The following is a 25,943-nucleotide window of genomic DNA, read 5'->3' on the forward strand; positions in this document are numbered from 1 at the left end:
GCTGCCGCCGCGCCGCGCCGCAATGAGCCGCCCCGGCACCGGCTCCGCTCGGCTCCGGCTCCGCCCGGCGCGGGGGGGCGGGGGGAGGCGCCGGGCCGGGGGAGGCTCCAGCCCGGGACAGCCCCCGCCGCCCCCCCCGCCCGGGATCCCCCCCAACCCCCTCCCCGGGACACCCCCCACCTCGGACCTGCCCCCGCACGCCGGGGGGATCCCCGTTGTCTCCACAAGGGCCCCATAACCAGATCCCCCCAACCCCGGGACCCCTTTATCCCAAATTACCCCCGGGAGTGGGGGACCAAGCCCCCACCCCTAAAGGCCCTATATCCAGACGCCCCTTCCCGGGATTCCCCCCCTAAATAGCTCTGTGTCCAGACTCCCTCTGAGGGATTCCCCCGAGGACCCCAAATCCAGACTCACATCTACACCCCTTGCAAAAGGACCCCACATCCAGACCCCTCCCAAGAATCTCACAACCTCCCCCAAAGGACCCCAAACCTGCACCCCCTCCGGATCCCACGTTCTCCCCCGACAAAGCCCCAATATCCAGATAACCCGTTCAAAGATCCCACATCCATGCCCCGCATTCCCCCGCCTCGGGGACTTCCCCCCTACTCCCCCCAATACTGAACTCTCTCCTCCAGCACCGATGTCACCCCAAACAACCCTTCCAGGCTCCAACCCCTCCCTAAGCAAAACGCCCGGGAGAGGCCGGGGGGGGGGGGCAAAATCACCCCCCTGCTTCCCCTAAGGGCACCTTGAAGCCCCCCAGTGTCAGCAGCATAATGGGGGGGGGGGTGGATTTTGGTGCGGGGGACACACAAAAGGCCACCCCGAAGGCCACCAGTAGCCCCAGGGCCGGGGGACAGTGGAGTGTCCCCCCCACCCGGAGGGGTGGGTGGGCGCGGGGGGGTGTGGGCCCCCCCGGCGCGGGTGGGCGGCAGGCGACTGGCGCTGCTGTTGCCATGGGGACCGTGGGCGGCCGGGGGGCCGCGGGCCCGGTGTGCGCATCAGCACCGGGAGATGCCGGCACCGGTAGAGGGGGAGAGTGGTGGGTGACACCTCAGGGGTGGTACCCCCAAAGCACCTACCATGTGAAACCTAGCCAGCCTTTGGGGATCCCATATCCACCACCCCCCAGGACACAAAAATCCAGCACCTCTCCCCAGGGATCTCATACCACACCCCAAGGACCCCAAAATCCAGCCTCCCTGGAATCCCACATTCCACCATCCCCACGCCCAAGAAACCCATAAATCCAGCCCTCCTCAGGGTGTCCTGTATCTAGCCCCTCCCAGGGATCTCAATATCCACTCCCTCCACCCCCAGGAATCCTGTATCTGCACCCCGAAGGGCCCCCAAATTCCACTCTCCCCCACGAATCCCATATCCACCACAACATCCACCCTAATGTCTAGAGCCCATGCCGGCAGACAGACACCCCAGGCACCCCGCTTGGGTGTCCCTGCCCTTGTCCCATAAGCAAGGTGACGGTGGAGATTTGGGCACACTCATCTCCCCAGGGGTGGCACCGAATCACTCACAGGCCCCACGGTGAGAGTGTTTATTGCGAACTGGGGCTGGGGGGTGGGAAACCAGAGAAGGTGATGGCTGGGGACCCCCAGCCCACACACCCCAGGGTGGAGGGCTGGTGGGAAGCTGCAAGGGCCAGGCTGGGCCTGGGTGGGGCCTACTCTCCTAGATAGTCCCCACTCTCAGACCCCTAAGTACCATGCCAGGGAAACCTGTATGCTTCTGAGGCTCCTGCCCAACTGCTGGCTATGAGGTGTGGGCCTGCAGCCCACCCCCAAACACCAGTGCTGTAGGGAGCACCCCCGCGGCCCCCTGACAAAGGGGAGGCAAACCCTGGGGCACGGCTGTGGTCTCTGCCCACCCCCGCGTGTCCTGACAACCCTCCAGTGAGGACGTGAAGGGGGGAGAAGGCAGGAGGAAGCCTCCCCCGGGGCTGGGTAGAGGGCAGCACAGCCCCATTGGGATACTCTGGAGTGGGGTTGGCGAGGGGATTTGGGGGTGCCAGGTGGGCAGGGTGCTGACAGAGGCAGGCAGGGGCAGGCTTCCCCATCCCCACTGCCCGTACCCAGCACCCATCTCCACCTGCGAGGGGCAAAGCTGCCCAGTGCCAGGGCAGGGAGGGCTCCGCATCCCCAGAAACCCCAAAAGCAGTATCCTCACCCACCAAAAATAATAATTATGTCACCCAATGCGACCCAACGCGCTCCCTCTATTCCAGAAAAACACGGAGCGTCGGCAGCGTGAGGCGAGGGGAAGGGAGGGGTCCTGGTGCCCAGGTTGCCGTGGTGACAGGATGTAAATCTGCCCGCTTCCTCAGGCTTCCCCACACAGCATGGATGGGTGCTGGCAGCGTGCATCAGTGAGTCCCGGGCACCGGCGCTGGGTGTGAGGGTCCTGGTGGGCATCCGGGGGCGGGGACGTTTCCTCTCCCTGCTTTATTTTTCAGTTGTTTTTTGCCACTGTCAAAACTGGACGGCACCGGGGGAGATGTTGAACATGGAAGGGTCGAATTTCTGGCCACGGAACGGCGAGCCCTCGGTGTCCCAGCCCTTCTTTAACATCTCGTGCACCTTCTGTAAAGAGGGCACAGGCTTCCGTCAGCCCGGGGTGACCCCATGCTGTTCCCCACACCCCTTGCTCTCCCCTGCCGTTCATCCCACAGGCGTTTGGACCCACAGGAGGGGGTGTGGGCAGCAGTCCCCCTCCTCCCTGGCTGGCAGCAGTTACTGGCAAGGGCACACACCACCTCTGTGCTCCCCTTGCTACCCGGCAAAGGACAGACAGCACCCAGGGCAGCACCAGGCAGCTCCTGGGTCGGGCTGAGCCCAGACCCATGTGGGTCCATCCCTGAGCAGGGCCAGCTTGGCAGAGAGGTGCCAAGGAGGCACAGGGAGGTGGGGCCCATCCCTGCTATGGGGGATCTGGGCTTACAGGTAACTTGCCATGGTGCCAGGATAGGGAAGACAGGAGTGCATGGCAAAAGACTGATCAGCAGAACCTCACCCCCGAAATGTTAATGTGGGGGAACACTGTGAAAAGGAGCTCTGAGATGGAGCAGAGCCATGGGGCCCCCTTTTCCTGGGGATGGGACCCTTGAAGGGCAGGTGGGAGGGCCAGGCTGAGCTGGCAGCACAGGGTAGCCAGCACCTACCAGCTCATGGCTCTGGGGCTTGCCCTGAAGCTTCTGGTGGTAGTCAAAGGTGAGGCGGTCAAGCACAGCATGCTCCTCCTCGTCCACCGTGGCCATGGAGCGCTCCTTGTTGATCTTGTCGATGTCGATCTGCTCCTCGCCCTCTAGGATGGCGTTCCACCAGTACTCGTCCCCCTTGTTCAGGTTGATCTGGGGACAAGGTGTGGGTCAGTGAATGGGGGGAGGAGCCCCCATCCTGCCCAGAGTGTGGTACCCCTGTCCACAGCTCCACAGCAGTGATGCAGAGCTCAGCTGTGCCGACAGCAGCATGGGGCTTGGCCGCAAGTGGAAGTCAAGCTCATACTGATCCAGCCTCACAGTTGGCAGAGGGGGAGGGATGCTTGTGCCTCCCTCCCTCAGCAGCCAAAGGCTTTGCACAACCTTGCTGTGGGCCCCCACAGCCCCAGCACAGGCCTCAGGGATGAAATCTCAGCCCACGCTATGGCTCAAAGTCAGGACCAGTGTCCCCCAGTGGTGCCTGCCTAGGGCTGACACTGGCTTGGGGCCACATGGCTGACACAGCAGCCGTGACAGAACCCAGGACTGTCGGATGAGGAGGCTGTGTCTGGTGGAGTGTGGGGCCAGGGCTCCCAGTGTGGTAGTGCAGCCATCTTGCCTTTCCCTAACCTAGAAGGAACCTTGGCCTCAGCTCCTCTGGCACTGGCTCGGTGGGCAGCAGCATGGGTGGCAAAGGAGGCAACGGTATCACCTGCTGCTCTGTGCCACCCGTGCTGACTGCCAGCACCTGCTTCCTGTGGCACCGCAGCTCAGCAGCAGCCCCGGAGGGGTGCACAAGGAGACAGGGCATCTCCTTGCTCCAGCCAACAACCTCACTGGGAAAAGCCGCTGGCTGTAGTCACAGGCATCCCTGATGGCAGTGCCTTCAACAGAGCCTTGGCCAGCGGGGCTGTGCTGGGGCCAGCACGGGGCATCCTGCAACGGGAACTCCAACTTGCTTTTTGTTTTTCCAGGAAGAGTGGGCTGCTTCCTCCCATGTTATTTTAGCACTAGTCCCAGCAGCAGGGCAGATTTATGGCATTCGTCGGCCTCTGCAAAATCATCAATAAAGGCAGACAATACAATTTGCTCAAACCTCCCTGGAAGCTCAATGGCTCCAGAGGGGAGAACACGGACAGCCATTCCTGTTATGGAGCTAGGTTTCTCTGCGGTGTGAAGAAAAGGAACCAATTAATACAGGAGGGGGTGGCTGGGGTTTAATCCTTCTGGGAGAGCAGAGCCGGTAAAATATTCCAGCCTGGGGAAGGCGTTAGTTTTTCCAGCTAGACAGGCATGCTTGCTCTCCTTTTAATTGCACAGTTCCACTTTGGAGGGGAGGGAGAGCCAGCGAGGGTTTGCTCCTGGGCTTCCCAACCCTGGGTGGGCAGGTGGGGGAACAGAGGAGCCCCCAGAACGTCACCCCTCAGACAGGAAGCAAAGTGGAGGGGCAGCTTTGACTGTCCCACACCTGCAGCAGGAGCACACTTCAGCTCCTCAGCGTTTGGAAAACGAGGGATGTTCCCGTGGTGCTGCTGGCAAAGTGTGGGTTTCCCTAGTGAGGCTCCAGCACAAGCCATGCTCCCATGGCATTGCTGTGAAGCACACATGGCTTGGTATATCCCTACCAGAGCCAGCCTGCTGGCAGAGGGATGGACAAGTGTTGGAGGAGTTCAGGCGTCACCTCAACTCCATCCCAGAGAACTGGGGGATGGAAAACCCAACCTGGAGCATCTGGGATGGAAACCCATCCCCCCTCCCTTCCCTACCAAACCCCTTTCCTTCGCTGGCACCCTGCCACCACCTGCACACCTCTGCAGCCTGCCTGGGGCGATCCGCTCATCCCTCTTTATTCCAGAGGGAAAGCTGTCAAAGTGAGACTCACTCCAATTGAGCTCCAGTTTCTAAAACGCCCACAGGTCAGGGCAAAGGTCGCTCTACCCCCGTTGAGTCTGCAGTTTCGTGGTTCAAGGTGGTGCTGGAGGACTTGCTGCAGACAGGTCCCACCTCCAGGATGGGGGACACAGACATAAGTAATTTTCCTGGACAGTTTCTGCCGATGTCCTCTGTGGATCCAGTCCCTGCTTGGCTGAGTGTCTGGGTTATGAGAGCCGGTGGTGATGGAGATGCAGCTGGTTCCCCCCACAAGCGCTTTGGGTGCCCGAAGGTGGAGGTAAGGGAGAGCTGAAAGGCCATGGCAGGTCTCTGGGTGACTCCCCACACACGCCAGTCCTCACCCACCCACCCACCCACCCACCCATGGAGGAGGCTCTGGTACTCAGCTGACAGGGCCCCGCGAAGCTGTGGGCACCGCTGGGGAGAGCTCCAGAAACCGGGGGGCTCCAGGAGGCAGCACGGCTTCTTCCACAAGGACAAACCCTGAGCCCATTATGTTTCTCACTTTGAAACAAGGCAAAGCTTTGCCCACACTTGACACCGCTGCCCAGTTTTCCAGCCAACAGCTCTGGCTGACCCCTCAGGGCCCCAGAGATGCTGAGAGCCACTTGCCAGAGGAAGGATGAGGTCCCTGCAGTGTGCCTGTGCCCTCAGCCAGATTTCGGCTCTGCCTAGTGGGTCCCACTGGGGTAAAAGCCCAGCTGAGTCTTTTGGGATGCACAGGGAGGCAGGAACAGCCTCTGCAACGGTGGCCTGAGGAGAAGGAGGCTTGCAGAAGGCAATGTTGTATCTGAAGCTGGCAGTGTCCTCATGCTGAAGTGCTCAGTTCCCACAACCGGTGTCCAAGATACGAGCTCTCAGCCACGTCAGGAGGGGCCTTTCCCTGGAAAAGCACCAGGGTAATGACAGATTGCAAGGAGGATTGCTGCAGGAACAATGGGACACTCAGCAGGAGAGACCCTCTAGCAGGTGACAGGCGTCACCAGCATGGACACAGCGTCATGTCCCATCTTCACACCCTACTGGGAAGGTCACAACTCCCCATTGTTGGTGCTGGGCTTTGTGGTAGCACAAGGTTTCCTCTCTGATCCCAAACACCTGGTCAAAGCTGGAGAGATGCTGCCAAGGGGTATAAGTAGGTCTTGGGAGGACAGCCTCTCCCGGCCAGCTTTCCTGTTGGAACCACATCAGCCAAAGTCACCTCAAAAGTCACTGGGAGGTGTTTAGGGGGACAGAGGAGGCAGCAGTGCCATTCTCAGCAGTACGTGGAGGGCAGGGCTGAACACCATCGAGTTGTATCCCCTCAGCCTTGTGGCTCACAGGATGACAAGCCAAGACTGTAATAAACGTTCAAGGCAGGACTTGCTGACAAAAGCCCAAGCGTGGAAAACAAAGGCTGAGAGGAAGAGAAAAAGAGAGGGAATGGGAGAAAAATCCTCCACAACAAAAATAATACCAAAAGGAGTTGTGCACAACACCCAGTGGGGATTGCTAAAAACAGCAAGGTTATTTTAATCTCGCTTTCAACAAGCGAGCGGGTGTGACGGAGAAGGGAGAGCACAGGGATGACACCCAGGACCAGGGTACAGTGTGGCACGCCACAGGCAGGGGCACGATCCTGGGACATAATCCTGAGCAGGAGGTAGGGACAGGTCCCCGCCCCACGTCGGCAGAGCACTCCACTGCAGAACAATGCCAGCTGGATTCTGCTGCCATGCACACGGGTGTGCCAAAGGATGAGATGAGAAACATGCTGGTGTCAGGCTGGGCTCCAGCTGTGAGAACTCCATGGAGCAGGAGCGGGAAGGCAGAGTGGTCTCTGAATGATGGTGAGGGGAGTCCTCGGGCTGCTGGAGTGCAAGTGACACAATGAAGAGGATACATGAATAAGAACACCAGGAAGGATGGGGGAAGCAGAGCCAGGAAGGGTTGTAAGGCAAAATAAACTTCCCGGGGTAAGAGCCGGAGGAGAAGGAAGTCTGCTCATGGTGCAGCCATGAATGGCATCCCAGAAGGGAGCCAGGAGGAGGCCAGGGAGGCCGAGGACAGTGAAAAAGCTGTTACAGCAGCCTCCTGAAGAATCTGGGGATCTTGATTATTCCTGACACATCCTGCAAGAGGACATGGGACTCAAAGGCCTCTCTGCACAGAACTGAGACCTTTTCAGACAGACAGGACCAAGCAAGAGAGATTACACCTCCTGGGCACAAAGATCGAGTTCTGCTGCACGGATCACCTCAATTCACAGATCACGAACACACAGCATGGACAGGGCCATCAATGTGCCCCAAGCAGTCCCCAAGGCAGGCAGGATCTCCTCGGACAACCCCAGCGCTGGCACTGGGTGAGTTCAGTTTTGGCTACATCCACACCCTGTCAGGGAACGCCATCCCTGGGTCCCACAGAGGGAAGCCAGGCAGCACCTTGCAGCACCTTGCAAGAGGGACACAGCCCAACTGCTGCATTTGGAGCTCACACACAGTGATGCACAAACTGGGGCACAGAAATGGTCCATATGCCCCATAAGCTCCAAACAAACCCCAATGACCCCATCCAGGCACTGAATGAAGCAATGCATTCCCACAAGGGTGGGTGTCCTCTGATGAATGAACTGGGAGGAGGCGCAAACCACTCCTGGCTACTCAGCACATGGAAAAAGGAGATGCTCTTGGGCGAGAATTACTCACTCTGCTCCAGTTACCTTACAATTCTTCAAGCGAGATCTCATCCCACCATCAATATGTTGGCAGCCAGCTGGAGATCCTCACAAGCCTGGGCTCGTGTTATTCGAGGCAAGACCCAGCTCTGGGGTTGGGGGTGATGGGCCCACTCTGCTCCCCACGCTGTCCACGGCTGCTCCAGGAGGCACTGAGTCTCGCTCCACCCGCGCCACTCCCAGCCTCTGATGGGTATTTAAGAGACACTGCCTCCCTTGCTGATCCTGGGAACACCCACTGGGGACTTCCAGACTTCTATCCACACTGTGGAGCAGCCACTCATTGGGCCACCTCCTCTTCAATGGGTTTATACCTTTCCAGGATTGTTTCTTTGTTCCAGATAAGCTAATTTTCAAGATGCTTATGAATATTAACAAAATGCAGGTTAAGGATGCTGCTACCACATCCCTTCAAAGGCCTAGCAGCATTGGAGAAGCTCCTCTCCCTCGCAGGGACCTCACTCACCCTTTTGGCACCAGCTTGTCACTCAAGGTACATCCCTGCGGATCAGCAGTGGTCGAGTGGCACTGCGCAGCCTCCCCACACACCATCCACAGGATTCCTGACTCTGGCAGCACATTCCCACTCCATTTTCCACTGTGGGGGCTTGGATTTGGGTGCTCATCTGCTGCCACCCTTGTGCCACAGGGAGAAAGGCTTGGTGCCAGCTCCCTCCCTCCCAGGGATGGCATGTGTCCTCTCCTGGGTCTCACAACAGCCTTGGGACTCCTGAAACTCTCCTGGAAAAGCCTCTGGCTGAAAAAGGATAGGGCAAAAATGGTCACAGGCAGCAAAATCCCGCTCCTAGCACAATCCTGGCCCCCAAACTGGCACAGAAATTTGGAAATTGTTTGACACTCAAGATCCCAGGGTGATGGGCAGAATTCCCACAACAACTCCAGCTGTGAACACGGCTGAACTCACACCCTCAGCCTGCACATCTGGAGCACATCAGAAATGAGGCTTGGGGCTGGGAACCCACCAGTAATACACAGCTGGGCACTGGCAGCACTCAGACCACCTTGACAGGGATGATTTCGGACAGCAGGCACACAGCAAACCACAGGCCTGCTGGAGGCAGAGGAGGAGGCACAGTGTCCGCATCACACAGGGCAAGTAGGAATCCCATGGCAGGACAGAAAGGAATGGTGGGGAACAGGCACCTGCCAAGATGCTGGGGTTGGAGCGGGGCCCAGGAGAGTTGGAAAGCAGAGTCAGCAAGGCCAGGTGTGCAGGACCAGCCCCAAGTAATGGCTGTGCTGGAGCTGGGGACCACCCTGCCCAGCCTGACAGATGTGCTGTCCAGCCAGCACCCTGACAGGCAACTCAGGAGTAGGAGGCAAGGCACAGCACACAGGCAAGGGCAGCATGAGCCAGACGTTGGACAGGCAGAGCCAGATGTTGGACAGGCAAAGCCAGACACATCCAGAGCTGGCTCAAATTTCCAGCTGCTTCAGTTTCCTAGGTCGAGCGCGGCAGAGCTGCGAGCCAAGGAGACACAGCTGGTGTAGACCATCCTTACCGAAACGCACTTCCCTGGCTCCAGGCTCCACAGGGAACTCTCTGTGTTGATCTTGTGGGTGAGTTTCCCTTCCATGAGGACGTGCTGGCTGCTTCCTTCCAGCACTGCTACACGAATCGCACCACTGCTGATATCCACAGACACCTGGAAACAAAGGGAGAGACAATAATCTGGAAGGCTCCTGCTTGCCATCCCACTGTGCGAGCTGGGGTTTGGGGTCAAGTGCACTTGCAGGGGATGAGAGAGAGAAGAGCTTCCAGGCCTGCCTGTAGCAGCAGGGTGGGAATCCCACTGTTCTCTCATAGCAAACAGCGACAGTTTGGAGGAGAGAGGGAATCTCTTCAGTGAGGGAAAAGCAGTACTGGAGGGGCCCTTGAAGGATTCAAGGCAGCTGGTTCTGCCCCATGCCTCAGTTTCCCCACAAGGAAGAGCAGTAATGCCACAGGCCTCCACACAGCACTCAAAGGTTAAGCACCTACTTGCTGTGAGAGAGCTCTTTAGGGGTATGTCTGTCCGTCACTGTGACAAGCTGGGCATGAGTGTATGTCATCCTGATAGCTGAGCAGGGGCAATTTGGGGGTTCCTACACTAGGGCTGCAGTAGGTCATCCCCTCTTTGCTGCACCATGCTGAAAGCATGCTCCTTGGCTCTGCTTCCGCTGCTGGAGCCAGCCCTGGGCTCAGCCCAGGCCTCCCATCGGGTGTGTGAGGAGGGGCCGCGTGCAGGAGGAATGCTGCAGCACGGTTTCCCGGCTCCCTGCTACAGCGGCAGCTCTGTCCCCAGGAACGGGGCCAGTTCCCGCCCACAGCAGCCATATGGGGAACCCTGCTCTGACCTGCCATGCAGGTGACATGGCTGTCCCCTGGGGAGACAGAGGCAGGCTGTGACAGGCACGCAGTACCCTTGGTCTCTGTAGAGACCATATGTTCTCTCTTGTCCCCTCTGGCCCTGAGGTGCCGCCAGCAGAGCCCACGTCAAGCCAGAGGATGTAGGGAGGACCTGGCTGGGAAGGGGCAGGATTGTGGCCCCCAGTGCTGGCCCGAGAGGAGGAGACTGCAGTGAGATTTGCCTGCATTCTCTCCCAGAGTTCCCCCAGATCTTCCTCCTGCTCTGCAGATCTCATTTGAAATGTTATTACATTATCCATTACCTAGGAGACTTCCAGCAGCTCACTAGCTCCACACAGGCAGAAGACAGGCAGAGCTGCTCCAGCCAGGGAGGGCACCATGGCTGTGTCTGACTGATGTCACCCGGGTACAACCCCCAAAGCTGCTGTGTGCTCCGGCAGGAGCAGAGGAGGCCCAGCACACACAGCACAGGGTGACATGGGACTGAGCTCCAGTGCGATGGCTGGGAGCAGGACCACGCTCACAGGGGATTGGGGAAGGGACATGAGGATGGGAGAGGACAAGAGGCTGTCACCTGGCATGTGACTGTAGACAGCCTCTACAAGAGCAGCTGCCCTGGGATGGAAACACCTCCAGAGGAGGTGCTCCTTCCATGGAGCAGCTCCCTCCAGACCAGTGCTGAAGCCCTACTGCAGAGATGAGGCATGGGGATGAGGCTCTGCCCTCCCTTACCACCATCTGCTCAGGTCCCTGGGCACAGGGACACAGCTACTTATGCTGGTCTCTCAGCACACTCCAGGGCCTGCCCAGAAAGGACCAAGGGGAAAAAAGCAAGGTGACTCCCAAGTCACCTTCTGGGGGGAAATTCTTTGGGGTGTGGAGGGCCAGGGAAGCTGGAGACATGGAAGGTACAGGTGCAGCATTGTGTCTGTGGGATCCACATGGACAAGAACAACCAAATGTGAGAGGGGTTTTATTCCCAGGTGGCTGCACAAGATATCTGGAGGGGCTGAGGGACACCTTTCAGGGGGCTCTGGGACCAGACATGCACTGGGAGAGGGAGCAAAGAGACCCAAATGGAAGAAGAGATCCAAACTGGGAAGCCACCACCTGGCCACTTGGCTGTGCAAGCAGCCAGCATGAGAACCAATTGCAACCCCTGCTTCTACCTGCGCCTAGCAAGAAGGTCCCACCCAGCACACCAGCCCCCCAGGAGTAGGGACAGGGGCAGCACATGCCCTGTGGGAGAGCCCTGCCCCTTCATGCATGGAGAGACATGTCTGAGAGGACTCGTATGCACAGCCCACAGCTGGGGGAAGGCCAAGAGCAACCCGCAGCAGTCCGGCAGCTCTGAAGCTGCTTGTCCCTCCCCATGCGCTCCCTGCTCCCCAAAACATTTGGCTGCTCCCAAGGAAAGCCAGCTCTCGTCTGTGTGCTGTGGCCTTTTCACCACAGTGATTTCTGTGCACACTGAACGCCCACGCCTGCCCACGCACCTCAAACAAGCAAATACAAACTGAGAGAGGAAACGAGCTTGTCTCCTCTGAGTCCAGCAAAGAGAAAGGCCTGGAGTCATTATTTCTATTTAAGCGCTCAGATCTGTGGGCCTCTGTTGCACCCGTAAGTAGATCAGAGAGGTGGGGACCATGTAGGAAGATGGTCCCAACCACCCATTCCTGCTTCAAGGACACCCGAGCTCCATACAAGGAAACCTTAAGCTCACCAGAGCAAAACTATGCCATAGCAACAGCCTGAATCCCAAAAAGTGTCATAAGGAAGACTGTGAGCAGCATTAGAGTTGGGTGCACTCTGAGCCTAGGGACCAAACTGGGAGATTTTTAATCTCGCCTTGGCAAGCAGGAGCCAAAAACCTGGTAATTTTTTAAAAAATATGAAGCTGTGTGAATGCAGGGGTGTGCCAACTCTTGTGCAGGTACTCAGGAACAACATGTCCGAAGTCCATGGAACTTTTAAATTGCTCTAAGTCCTCCTGCTCTGGCCCAAGACCCAGCCTGCCTGTTCCCATTCCCCCAAGGCTGGGAATATATAGAATCATTTGGAAATGGAAACTCAGCTGCCAAGAGGAGCCCTGAGAAGGATGGATGAACAAAACACCAGGCAACAGTGCAAGGAGAAGGGAAGTTCAGCATCCGAACAACAGATTGCTTCAAGAGGACGTGGGCAGATACTGGGGCAAGGGTAGGCAGAGCCATGCCACGGGCACTGGCATGGGGTATCTTGAAACCCCTTTTGCCCACTCTGCGGTGCAGGGACTCTTCCACAGCGATGGCACAGTCTTAACCCAAGGGAAGGTCAGGAAACCATATCCTGTCTCCACTCTTGTGAGCTCCTGCAGGCTCCTGAACCTCTCCAGGGCCAAGGATGGAGCAGACAGAGCCCTGTGTGGGGTTTTTGGCAAGGACAAGGACACAACTCCCCTGGCATGGAGGAAACTTCCCCAGGCAGGGAGAGGAATCGTGATCGAAGCACGATGTGGAGGGATGGAATATCCATCTGGACACCCCAGAATCCTTTCAAGAAACAGCCTGGGTTTGTTTCAGAGACCTGCTGGGAGAGATGCATCTTCCTGGTGCCCTGCTGTGCCTGTGGCAGCCGTGTGCCCCCTCACCCCTCCGGCCCGGGCTGCTGCTGCTGCTGCTGCCAGTGACATTCCTTGGCATGCTGAGGAGCTGTGTAGGCTGAAGCCAGTGACAAACTCCAGCGTGCTCCTTTCAGCCGCCCTGGAAGCAGAGGAGAGCAGGAGGTGGGGGAGCACAGGCTTCCCAAATGGAAAAATACAGAGGGAAGGGCAGCACTTGGGAAAGAGTTCAAACTTCTAGGTCTGACCAAGGCCAGCCATGGGCACACTCCTTCTGGGTCCCTGACCAGGAGGGAACAGAAGTGGTGCAGGAAAAACAACGTGACCACAAGCAGAACAGAGAAGTTCCTGCCTGAGCCAGAGAGAGAGAGGCGAGACCTCTCTGTGCACAAAGCCAGCCAGGGGGAGGGGCTGGCCCTCAGCCTCCACCCAGGCCGGCTCCCTTCCATCTAGAGCAGGTCAAGCCACACAGGGGCTGTGCCTGATCCAGCTCCCCAGTGCCAGAGGAGCCGTTCCAGCAACTCCTGCTTCCAAACAGGAGGCAGAAGACACGGAGAGCCAGAGGAACAACTGAGGAAGGGCATCCATCCCCAACCAGGCTCCAAAACCCACGTGAGTACGCAGGTAGCGACAGCAGAGAGAAGCAGCACAGAAAGGGTGAGGCAGTGCCAGGGAACCTAGCTGGGATGGAGCAGAGAACACTGCAGCACAATAGGAACACGGACAGGCTGGGATCTCAGTCCCCACCAGACTCACACGGGAGAAAATGGCACAACCACATCCTGGTCCTTCAGTACAAGGGACAAGGAGCCTTTCCGCTCCAAACAGTTTCCCAGGAAAGCTGGGCACCCTGATGGAAAGGGAAATGCTAAAGAGACGCCACTAACACCACTTTACCTGTTTGCCTTTGACGATGTGCTTGGGCACAGGCACTTTAATTTCCAGGTCGCTGTAGTCTTGGGACCAGGTGTAATTCTCTCGCACAGCTCCATTGTAGCTGTCAGGGTTTGTCTGGAACTGCTCCTGTCTCCTGGTGGAGGGAGAAAGGGGTGACATGTTAAATGTCAGAGATCAGAGCCTAGAGAGAGCAGGAAGCTCTGAGAGCAGGGTCCAAGAAACCAAAAGGGAGGGCATAGCCTCTGCTCAGGCCTCCTACAGCATCTCCAGCACTGGGCTCCTGCCCAGTCTCTCCCTCACTGCTGACTCTATGGAAGGGAGCAGGTCCAAGTCAGCAGCCACAGGACAGAGGGACCACAGACCCATTGTGGGTGACACTCACAGTCCCCTCTCCCCAGTGTGCTGCAGCAGCAGTCAGGCTGCTGAAAAGACAGCTGGTGAGACGCACGATGGTTTGGCTGCTCAAAAGGTGCAGAACTGGCCCCCAGTGGGCCCAGGGCGCCTTCCTGGCCACCTCTGCTCCAGCACAAGCTCCTCGTTCCTTCTGCTTCCCATCATGGCTGGAGCAGGGACACTGGCACATGCTGGGTCTGACCTGACCCCCAAGCCACTGTCATGGCTGCAGAGTTGGTGGCCTATGGTTGTGACCTGAGTTCACCATGAAAACACAGCATTCTTTCTCCTCACCCTGATTTTAACGTTTGGGAAAAGCACCAGCTGTTATGACCAGGGCAGTTGGCAACATGGAGGTGAAGGAGCTGCGGAGCGGGATGCCTCAAGAGCCATCCCAGGGTGCCTGGGCAAGTGAATCATGAGCAACACTCAAGAGCACAACACTGCCCCTTCCAGCTGTGGAAATGTGAGAAAAGCTGAGGAGACAGCTGCAGGGGTAAGATGGGGTTTATCAGATCAATAAGCAATAATCAATACAGTGTTTCCAGCCAAGAAAGGAGACCACCACACCCATATCCCTTTAAACTGCTGGGCTGGGGATCTATTCCACCGAACCCTCACAGAGAGGGCTTTCAAATAAAATCAAATCTCTTCTAAAGATAGCTGTGGTGCTAACAAAAGGCAGAGTTATTTTAAAATGTTTTGATACCCACCTAGGCTTCAATGTAGAGCTGGATAAACATGGGGCTCAGGGACTTATGTAAAGGGGGGGCTGGTGAAGAGCAGCCCTAGGGCACAGACAGCCCTGGGGAGCCTATCTTCCTGTGCCCCACTGCCTTCCTGGCACCCCCAGTCTGGGGGGCCCTCACTAGTACAGGGTGGGGCTGGCTCCAGCAGCACGGTGCCCTGAGGGTTATATAAAAGCCATCTATTTAAATTAAATTAGACCGTCGGAGGGGGCTGTCAACGTGGCTGTGCACACCTCCCGGATTTTTTTTCTCTGTGGTTTCACCAGGTGCACCAAGGGTTTCACCTGCCCTGTTACACCTGTGGCCCGGGGTGGTTCTGAGCTGCTCCCAGGCACTGAAGGCAGTACTGGGACTGGCAGTGTTCACAGGCTCCCAGCCTCAGCTGGCCGTTTCAGGGGGCACCGCATCATTTTTCGGGCATCTTGGCCTTGCCTGGCAGTCGCCCATTGGGTGCCCATTGCCATGGAAACAGGGTTGGCATGGCAGCGCACACCGGGCTGGTGCGTTGGCTCCAGCTGTCGCTTCCCAACCGCCCCCGGACTGTAGGAGTCAAACAGGCTGGAGGGCGAGAAGCCGAATGGTGCAGGCGACCAGGGGCTGTGGTGACAGGGTCTTCAGGGCCCCACGCTCGTCCCCGTGGGAAGCAAATATGCTGAAATGCAGTGGCATGTCCCCAGGCATTGTCTCATGTGTCCCCTGGTCCTCACCTAGGGACACCCCAGTGGTGGCACCCAGCTTGGCTCTCAAGGCACAACTGTCTCAGAGACCACCCTGCATCAGCCCCCAGCAGGGAGGAGGGTCTGTGTGCAGCCTGGGGCAGCTCGGCTGGTTAAATGCCCTCGCAGGACGTGTACCCATGCTGTGGGGTCTGCCCAGGCACAGCACAGCTTCACGGGACTCCCGCCCTCCACCCCAGGCCACACAGCGAACCAAAGAACAAATCTGACTCGATTTTAAACCCAGCTGGTTTAAACCCCTCCTAAGAGAGTGTTTTCTTCTAAGCAGTGTGGGCCCCTTTCTGTTCTTCTGTGACCTTCAGGGGCAGCAGCATGGAGGGGGTTTCAACACCCCACAGTTCTACCTGCAGCCCCCCTCCATGAGAAGCCCAGCTTTCTGGCTCAGCGGCCATGCTGGCCAAGGCAGACCCTAACCTGGCTCCTCCCAAACCAAGTGTTGCCATTCCAAGTGTCTGGGGCTCCCTGCAATCACAAAAGAACCAGATGTGCCCCTCCAGGCCTTTCCTGGGAAAAACTCAAAAGGGAGCAGGAGGCAGCAATGGGCCTATGCCCAGCCAAGGCTCATGAGAACAGAGGCAAATATCAAAGATGGGAGAAATCCACTGGTACAAAGGCACACATGGTGAGAACGCCAGCTGCAAATGCCACACAGCCTCAGCATGGACAAATACAGCCGTCAGTTGCTGTCACAAAGCCACCAGGTCTGTCCTGGATGTGCCTCCTCTCCCTCAGGAGAAGAGCACCAGGACTGAGCAGATCCCAGCTGGACAGTTTTGGATGTTGTAGTCCCACTTGGAGCTTACCAAGCGCAGTCTCACTGACTATGAGGGCACGAGTTGATTCATCAGCCCCACAGCCAGTGTTAACTGTGTGACAGGGAAACTGAGGCAGGACTTGCTCTGTAGGGACTTTGTCCAATGTCTCTCTGCACAGCACAGGTACTGTGCAGGTGATAGCAGCCTTACTCCCAGCCCGACTGTCCCTCTGTCATTCTCCAGAGCTATTCCTGTGCTGTAACTGGAGCACGGCTGGGTGATGGAGGAATGTGTCACCACCACCTCTGCCTTCACGTGCAGCTCACTGGACAAGCTCAGCCCCACTGCCTTGGCCTTGCAGCCCCAGCCTTGCTCACCCAGCTTCAAGGGGAGAAGTTCCCCCTCGTGCCTAAACCTCTCTCCAGCCATGGCTGCTGATCCTGGGGATGTGAGCTCCAGTGCCATCACTTCTCCACTCCTCTCCTCCCCAACATCCAGTCCAAATCCCTCCAGCTGTTTTCCCAAGACACCATGAACCTCTGCTTCAGCTCTGTTTCCAGTGTTAAAAATCCATGCATGTGAAACTAGTGGGCTTTGTTACCCCAGAACAGGATCACCGGGGGACTCATGAAGCCTGGGTAATTTCACTGCCAGTGTAACTGCCAGCTCTGGAGCTGTGGAAGATCCAGGGTGGTGAAGGCAGGCCGCAGCCTTGTTAGGCACTGCTGACAAACGGCTGACAGCTCTACCACCTCCTGGAGCAACTCTTCCTTTCCTGGAGGTTTTCCAACCAGATCTCTGCCTGGTCCAACTGTGCTTAGCACACGCCAGTGGCACTCCAGAATTGGACCCTGCTCCTTGGCTGGGAGGCAGCTTCCCTCACTGTTCGCAGGAGACAGCTCTGGCTCACAGCATGCTGGGCCAAGCCACGCCGCAGGTGGCTCTCCTGGCCAAAGGCATCCCTCACGTTTTCTCAAGAGCACCACTGTGCAGCGGGCAAGAGAATCTCCTGCATCAACACCACGGCTCCTGCTCCCATCCCCAGACCCACCAGGTGAAGAGGGAGGCCAGATCCAGCACACAGCGTGGGCCGGGTGGCAATGGTCACTCACTGGACTGCCCGAATGCCTGCTGGGCTGGGGCAGGTGGTGGCAGGGCTGAGGGGAGGGAGGGTGACAAAGCACCAGCTTTTAAACCCATGGGTTTGGCACCGCGTGCACTTGGCTGCCGGGTGGTGGGGATGATGGGGGTGGGTCTATGTGTTCTGTCTTGTTCTATTTTTGCTCGCAATGTGTCATTTTGGGGGAGGTGAAACCTTTAACAATGCACCGTCGAGAAGCAGCCGATCTGTTTCCCACTCCTCAGAGCCACATGGTGCAGCACGGCTGCGCTGTCCCTGGGACTGAAGCCACTCCCTACACGCGGGGTGAGACCCTCGGCAGCAGCACAAGGGGACAAGACCCCCTGAAAGGTAGCAGTGTTGTCCCTGGTGGGCGCGCTGGATGTCTGAGGATTGAGCCGCGTGTCAAGCCCCATACACAGATTTCTGGCCATTTCTTACTCTGGGATTCCCGGCTCCGTGGGTTGGTGACGCACGATGAGCTGAGCAATGTGGAAATGGCAACAGCAATCCTCGCTCTTGTGGACACTCAGCTGAACACATTTCTGTCCTTGGAGCTCAACAGCTGCAGCATCAGCTCTGTGAAAGCAGTGCTGGACACAAACCAAGAGCAGGAACCAAACACACCAAAGGATCTGGTTAATGTTTGAGCTGAGAAGAAGCAGGGCAGCTCACCAAGTTTCTCTTCACTGAGGAGTTTTGGCGCAAGCATGCAAAAGTTGTGGAAAAGACACAGCAGCATGGGAGCAGCCATTCTTCAGCCTGAGGAGGAGCAGAGGTGGGAAAGTGTCACGGGAGGGAACTGATACGGCATAATCCCAATGGACTTCTTTTTTTCCCCATAAGAAGGAGAAAATTCCAAGGAATTTCAGAAGAACTTAATGGAAGTGATCCTCTCGGCCTGGAGCAGTTCAACTTTCCAAGACAGGATCCCTGCTGTCTCAGGAAGGGAAGTCCAGGATACCTGGATCTAGCAGTCAAGGATGCCACGGCTCGGAGGCCAGTACTGCAGACACCCTCCAGTCACTGGCATTCCCAGAAAGCTTCCTCCAGAGCTGGCACTGCTGTTTGCTATTAGTCAAGGTGAATTATTTAGGCAGCTTTAAGGAAAACGTGTCAAGCCAGATGTGGAGGTGGATGAGAAGAGAAACAACTGCCACAGCCAAAGCTGGACAGCAGGACTGGCCGATGCCAAAGGGAATGATGTGGAGAAAAAGCTGGGCTGGCAACCAACCTTTTGAAGCAACCAACCCAGCATCAGCAGAAACTGAGACACAGACCCATTCCTTTATGCAAAGCTGCTCCTGAGAGAGGTATTTCCAACAGTCCCATTCTATCTGCACTTTGCCACCACAACACATCCTGCAGATCCCACAAGCACATCCTAACCGCCAGAGACAGCCTCTCCCTTCCATGAGACCTTCTGCCATTTGAGTGGGCAAGCAGAGGGCATGGTGTACGGAGTCACCCTGGCAGCAGACAGAAGAGGACAAACACCCCAGCTTTAACCACTGTCAGAAGCCCTGTGTGATACATGAAACCATCGTCAAGCTTGAGAAGTTACCAAGAGTGGAAAGAACTCATTGAGTAACAATGAAGTTCAGAGCAATAAGGAAAAGAAAAAAGCACTCCGCATGCCTTACCCAAATCCACATGCAGAGAGCAGGGCCTGCCAGGAGACACTCTGCACGTCGTCAATCCAGCTGACATTTACTGCAACAAGCAGACATTGGGATCCAGGCTGCTGCTCCCTAACAGCAGCTGAGATCAAATGGCATCCATCAGAATCATAAATCCTATGGCCCCAGCACTGTGAGGACTCAGAGAGACACCAGCACACTCAGGAAGAGAAGCTGCTGCTGGCACGTATTTGCCAGGGGCACCTGGCCCCACTGCAGCAAGGGCTGGTTCCCCATGCTCATCTGGGAATGCTACCCTGGGGTTGGGGGCTCCAAAGTAGATGCCTTCCTGCAGCTCCCAGTGCCAGCACTTGCCAGCGCCTGAGGCCTGGTGGGAGATGGTCCATATCCCTGGCAAGCTGTGGCCCCACCATGGTTTCATTTAGATCTGCCTGTAGCTCACAGCCAGCTTTGCTTGGCTCAAAGCACCTCACTGGGCTCCCTGGAGAGTGGTATTGAGGAAGAATGAGAGAAGCAGCCCACAGTCTGTCCCCCACTTCCAGATTTAACATCTTTTGGCATCAAAACATCAGGACAGTTGCACTTTCTGTCTCTGGGTTCTGCCTGGGAAGTGCTGTGCTAGGAGAACGTAGACTGCAGCTCCCAGACCTTCGCTGGGGTCCGGGTAGGCACCCAGGGCTCCCCAAAGGCTTCTTTGTACCGGCACTTCAACTAATGAAGGCTCTGTCCCCCTGAAACTGCTGCTGAAGGTAGCACAGGGCTGCTGGGAACAGCACCACGTCAGCAGCCACCATCCTCCTGCCATGGCAACACTTGGGTCACCCACCTAGGGAGGCCCATCAGACCCTTGGCAGCCTCCAGGCCTTCACACCATCACAAATCCCCACTCCCTCCTGGGGAAGCACCTTGCACCACACCTGCATCCCACACCTCCAGCACTAAAGGGGCTGCATGAAGCCCAGCAGGGCAGAAACCATCCAGCAGTGCCAGCTAGGCAGGCGGGCAGTGGGCAGGGGGTTGGCAGAGCCTGTTCTGCAGTGCTGCAGAAAGGCCACGCTCACCCAAAGACACCAGCACGTGCAACAGAATACAGATTTACTGGAATTCCGATTTCCAGAACTTCTGCTAGCCCTCCAGATGAGAACCCAAAGTGCCTCAAGCCACAGGAAGGTCTGTGCACCCCAAAAAGCTGCTATCAAGCTTCAGCTTGAGATGGACAACACCCAAAGCTAAAAAACCTCAGCTTCTAAGATGATTTTGAAGAGGGTAAAGTGTGCCCTCTGGTCCTCAGGGATCCAGTGTGGGTGCTGTAGCAACAGGTAGGGAAGCCAGAGGTTTAACCTCTTCAGAAAGCTGCATTCCCAAAGCTGCAGGGATTGTGCGCATGGAAAATCCCAGCTCTGTGCTCCTTCTGCAAGCAAGCTGCAAAGGAGCCTCCCCCCCACTTCCAGATTTAACATCTTTTGGCATCAAAACATCAGGACAGTTGCACTTTCTGTCTCTGGGTTCTGCCTGGGAAGTGCTGTGCTAGGAGAACGTAGACTGCAGCTCCCAGACCTTCGCTGGGGTCCGGTAGGCACCCAGGGCTCCCCAAAGGCTTCTTTGTACCAGCACTTCAACTAATGAAGGCTCTGGCACAGCACTAAGCAAACTGAATGCCAAATCCCTTCCTTTACAGTTTGAGTCACAGTGCAGTCAGTAAGCCTCAGGATCCACTCTGATCCACCCCAATCCTCTGTGATGCTCCTTGGCTGGCAGCAAGCTCCAGCCCTGAGCACAGCAGTGGTCCAGGGCCCTCCCAATCCTCGGGATTTCTTCTAGCCCAGGTGTGTTTGGTTTGCTGGAGAACAACCCAAATCCAATTTTGGAAAGTGTTCTTCACCCCCAAAGTGGGCAGAAGTTCGTCAACAGTTCCCCATGGCCCATTATCCCTGAGCTCCTGAGCACACACCTCCAGGACTGCACTGTGCAGCTTGGTGGTCCTGCTCTCAAAAAAATAAAGTGAAAAATGCAAGCCAGTGACTTCCCCTCACTCTGAAACCTGAGGCACAGCCCAGCCAGGAAGTGCAGCCCAGGCTCAAGCCTGCAGTGCCCACCATCAGCATTACAAGGATCATGGAATCATGGAATTATTTCAGTTGGAAAAACCCTCTGAGACTATCAAGTCCAACTGTTTCCCCAGCACTGTCAAGGCCACCACTAACTCATGTAACCAAGAGCCAAATCTGCACGTTTGTCAAATCCCCCCAGGGATGAGTACTCCAACATTACCCTGGGAAGCCTGTGCCAGGGCTGGGCAGCCCCTTCCATGAAGGGATCTTCCCAATATCCAACCTAAACCTTCCCTGGCACAACTTGAGGCTATTTCCTTTTGTCCTGTCCCTTGTTCCCTGGGAGCAGAGCCAGATCCCCAACTGGCTCCACCCTCCTGTCAGAGAGTTGTCAAGAGTGAGAAGGTCCCCCCTGAGCCTCCTTTTCTCCAGGTTAAGCTCCTCCAGCTCCCTCAGCTGCTTCTCATATGACTTGTATTTTCAAAGGTCACCTCACCTTCAGGACGCCTCAAAGCTTCAACTTACCACCACGATGGGACCAACAACCAAAAGTCAAGCCCATCAAGACACATTCCTCTATATGCCATTGTGTCACCAAGCCCGGATGATGCAGTGGGAAGGGATCAAGGCTCCTGGTACCAGGTGCCCAAGGCACCACCCACATGATGCTGCTCAACCCAACAGCCAGCCAACAAATCCACCCCCTCCTCTGCAGCTGGAGCCCCACCAGCCCCACCAAGACACTCTGCTCCTCTCCCTGCTGGGAAAGAGCCTTGCTCTTTTCCAAGCTCACTCTCTTCAGGAGAGCTTTTAGCCTTCCCTTTTGCGTCCCGAGTTATTTACAGAGCTGTTCGGCAGCGCCAACTTACTGACATTAGGCAAGTTGAAATGCCACCACCAGCTTGCAGAAGAGTGTTGGAGTGCTAGCACCAGGGGGCTAAATTTCACTACTGCTGGGATATTTAGGTCAAGGACAGCAGGACATGCTACCATCCAGAAAAGACCCCTGGGATCTTATTGTTTGCACAGAGCTTATACAGCCTTGGGCTTCAGAGGTCTCCCAAGAGAGAGACCTACACACAGCCAACCAGGCTCCCCTGGGAAAGGGGGATAAGGCCGAAGGAAGCCAATGGGATTGAGCTGTGGGAAGAGAGTACGAGGTGGCCTCTCAGACCCCTGCACCACCAACACAACCTGGCCCAGTCCAGGTAGTTTTCCACATTAGGCTCCTTTCGGTGAACGCTGCAATATTAAACCAAGCAAACAGCAATTTTTTTTTACTTAAGAATTGGGCACATGCTGTCCCTTGGTTTCCAGCCCTGGGATCTTCTGCATGTTGAGAGAAAAATTTATAGGTTTTAATTTAGTTATTTTTGGTCCCAGGACCTAATTTTGGAGCTCAGTAGCTTGGTAGGGCAACCAAAAGCCTTAGCAGTTCAGTGCAGGACAGGGAAACTGGCACTCTGCTGCTGATCTCAGCAACCCAGCTGGAGGGGCCTGGTTCTCCATGAAAACACTGAGAAATTGAACCCTGACTAGTTCCTCATCATCTGCAAAAGGCTTGGGAGTGACAAGGGCTGCACCAGAAATGACTAAGGGATTTTACCCTCAGCTCAAGTGTTTCAGGCCTTAGAAAAGAATGCTTCCTGAGCAGTTGAGTTCCCACCACAATGGGAGAAGGCACACAATTCCAGCAGGAACCACAGCCTCTCTCCATTGCAAGAAAGACTACACTTAGCAAAAACGACTTAAGTTACATTTCCCTGCTTCCCTCTGTATCACCTAGACACATTCCTCCCAGAAACCAAACACAACAGCACTGCGAGTGCAGCGCTGCAGACCCTGAGGGCCAAAAAAGCCTTGGTGACACATAAGGAGCCAAGGACACACTGGGGCATGTCAGCAGAAGGAGGTCTCACCAACACAGAGCTTCCATGAAGCTCTTGCTCCCACCTGAAAAAGCTGTCATCATTGGGGAGAGCTGGGAAGTGAAGAAAAGGGGTTGGAGTGATATCACTTTACTGCAGGAAGTACCATGTTGCTGGAAGACGATTTCATGGCCTCACTGCAAAAGCAGGACAGCCAAGGAGAAAAGAAATGGGGTAGGAGGCAGAGACCACCAATGTGTCCATACATGAGCATGGGGATGGCCCTCAGAACACTGGAGAATCGTACAGGACCAGGAGCATAAGGATGCTCAAGTGAGAAACAAGCATGGAAATGATGACTCTTCAGCCCAAAAACAGGCTGAAAGGGGAAAATGGACACAGTAGAAGAACCCCATAGAGGGCAGAGAAGGGGACTGAGGATCCACTCAATGCCTCTTCACCCACATGGAGAAAATAGCCACACATGGCAGTGCTGTGTGGCAGGGACCTGCTGCAGGATGCTATTGCAGAGCCCTCAGGCATGAGAGGGCTGAAATTCAGAAAGAAAAGGGAAAATAATCCCCCCAAAGAGCCGAAGGACCAAGTGCTCAGAAAGCTGCTGAGCCACTATGTACCAGAGCAGGGTGAAAGCACAGAGAAAGTATCACTGCACGCTCATTCTGTTCTTCTCCTCTTCCCCCAGCATCTGCTGCTGATGGAGACAGGATACGGGGCCAGATGGAGCTCAGCTGTATCAGGTCAGGCCATTCTCTGAGCACTGTCTGACTCCTGCTCATGACAGGCCTTGGCCATGCTGGAGGAATTCCCTGTGCACAGCCCCACGTGCGTAAGAGGAATCAGAACCAGGACAGACTCTCCTTAAATGTGGATCAAGATCAGCTCCTTTCTGGGTCAGGCTGAAAGAACAGCACAGACTCTGAGGTGAGCTCATCAGGAAAGTCCCCAGGGGCAGTGGGGAAGGAAACCAGTTTAACTGGCTTCTGGTCTGGACAGTCCCAGACAAAACTGCTGAGCACCTAAGGGTTCCCCTCCCTTTGAATGGAAAAGGCTTGAGAGGAGAAAGCCTGGGACAACACAGTCTCTGAGTCAAACAAAACCGGCCTCGAAGTCAGCAGCGTGCAGCAACAGCTCCTCTTCACAGCCCTGCTCCCCCACAGAGGGTGACCAGCAGTGAAACTCCCAACACCCCAAGAAGGATGCAGCCATGCCAGGAAGCCCATCCTGCAGGCACCTCACAACAAAACGCCATCTGGGCTTCCAGCAAAGCCAAGCCGTTGCTAAGTCGAGTTAGATTCACACAGGCGCCTCATGGAAATTTCCCAGAGCTCTGCTGTGTCATCCTAGGGACGCTCCCAGTCTCACAAAGGGTTAACCCCAGGTCTCCTGGAGCTCTGGGAATGGGAGTGGTGGGTCTCAGGAGAGAGCTGAAATATTAGGAGTCAGCTCACCAGATTAATGCATTTCAGTTCAATTCTACTCTGCTTCTCACCGGCCAGCAAGCCAGGGAGTACACCAAGGATTTTTGCAGGTCACTGCTGAGCCCAAACACCCACTCCCAGGGATAACAGAGCCATGTCAGGGAGACCAGCCCCGGTGGCAGGGCTCACCTGGACCAGGTGACTGGGGTGGTCAGGGTGGCCAGGGCTCTGCTGCTCAGCAGCAGCCTGTTTGCCCCCTTCCTTGGCACAACGGCACTGTGCACATAGGGTGAGTGGAGTCCCTTCTCCAGTCACGGACTCCAGAACACCTGAAGGATCTCCTTCAAGGCCCCACAAAGCAGTGGTGGAGCCATGAAGAGCTCCCTCCTCACCTCAGCCCACTCCTCTAGCCATCTCTTCCCTCTCCACCCGCAGAAGGCCACAGAGACCCCAGCGTTTCGTTCTGCTCTGCATGTTACTGTGCCAGATCGCCTGGCAGCAGTCAAAGCCTTCCTCAGGAATGAGGCACTGCATATCCTCCTGGGCCCACCTGGCACCGTGTTCCATGTCCCACTGGCCCTGTTTCCAGCCCTGGCTGTGCTGTCTACACCCAAACATCCTCCCCTCAGAAACCTCACCATCATGCACAGGCTTCCAGGACTGCCCTTCCCAGCCTCCTGCCACTACCTCTTGCCCACACATGGAGTAAGGGAAGGGACTCACAGGACAGGGGGATGAGAGCTTCCCCCCCAGTTCATACTGGGAGAAAGCAAAGAGCAGAGGGAAGCCAGGAACCAAAGTCATAAAGCACAAGCACAGGCCAGGCTGCGCAGTGCCACACGTGGGCTGCCAGGCTCTATTTTAAATGCTGTGTGGCAAATATATGCAGGATGGAATCCAAGCTGGGGGATGGCGAGGGTGCTGGGCAGCAGAGGTGTTCAAAATTAGGAGCTGAGCTCAGGCAAGGATGGCTTCTGGGAGCAGATGGGGGAAGAGCCAGAGCTGGGACTGTGCAGCTGCAGTGCCAGGAAGAACAGCCCTATGGTGAGGTGTGAGGAGGGCTGTGCCCTGCTACCCTCCTGACAAGGAAGGACAGCAAGAGAGCTTTGACAGCCAGAGAAGGATGGCTGCAACACCTGGGGCAACTGCAAGAGGAGCCTGGCTTCTTCTGTGGCACAGAGACCTCTGTCCCCCTTGGCACAGGTCCTGGCACGAGCATCACCCCAAAGACACCTCAGTCCTCGGTGTACTTACAGGACAGCAAAGAGGAATTGATTTGCTTGCCTTTCACAAGTGGGGAAGGTGAGGGACTTGGGGAGACCAGGCCGAGCCCCAAACTGAGCCCTGAAAGCCTCCACACCTGCAAAACTGGCTCAATTCATCTGGATCGACCCTGAAAAAGCTACCATCTCACTGTGCTTCACAAGATGTTCCCAACCAGCACCCCAGCATCCAGGCGCAGCGCAAGGCTCTGATGGGAGCTGGCAGATCTGGGATG

The 25,943-nt window shown here is 56.4% G+C and overlaps 1 protein-coding gene across 1 annotated transcript in view; it reads right to left on the reverse strand.

Moving 5' to 3' along the window:
• Positions 1–1,551: 1,551 nt before the first annotated feature.
• NUDCD3 (NudC domain containing 3) overlaps positions 1,552–25,943 on the reverse strand; it is a 30,034-nt gene continuing 5,642 nt past the window's right edge. Inside the window, exons 3-6 of the mRNA XM_082298376.1 lie at positions 13,694–13,826; positions 9,350–9,493; positions 3,182–3,370; positions 1,552–2,603 (exon numbers count right to left, since the gene is read on the reverse strand). Of these exons, the coding sequence (XP_082154502.1) occupies positions 2,493–2,603; positions 3,182–3,370; positions 9,350–9,493; positions 13,694–13,826 (577 nt within the window). The 3' untranslated portion in view covers positions 1,552–2,492. The remainder of the gene's footprint in view (positions 2,604–3,181; positions 3,371–9,349; positions 9,494–13,693; positions 13,827–25,943) is intronic.

Source organism: Coloeus monedula (genome assembly GCF_965178545.1).
Source record: "Coloeus monedula genome assembly, chromosome: 28".
Lineage (NCBI taxonomy): Eukaryota > Metazoa > Chordata > Aves > Passeriformes > Corvidae > Coloeus > Coloeus monedula.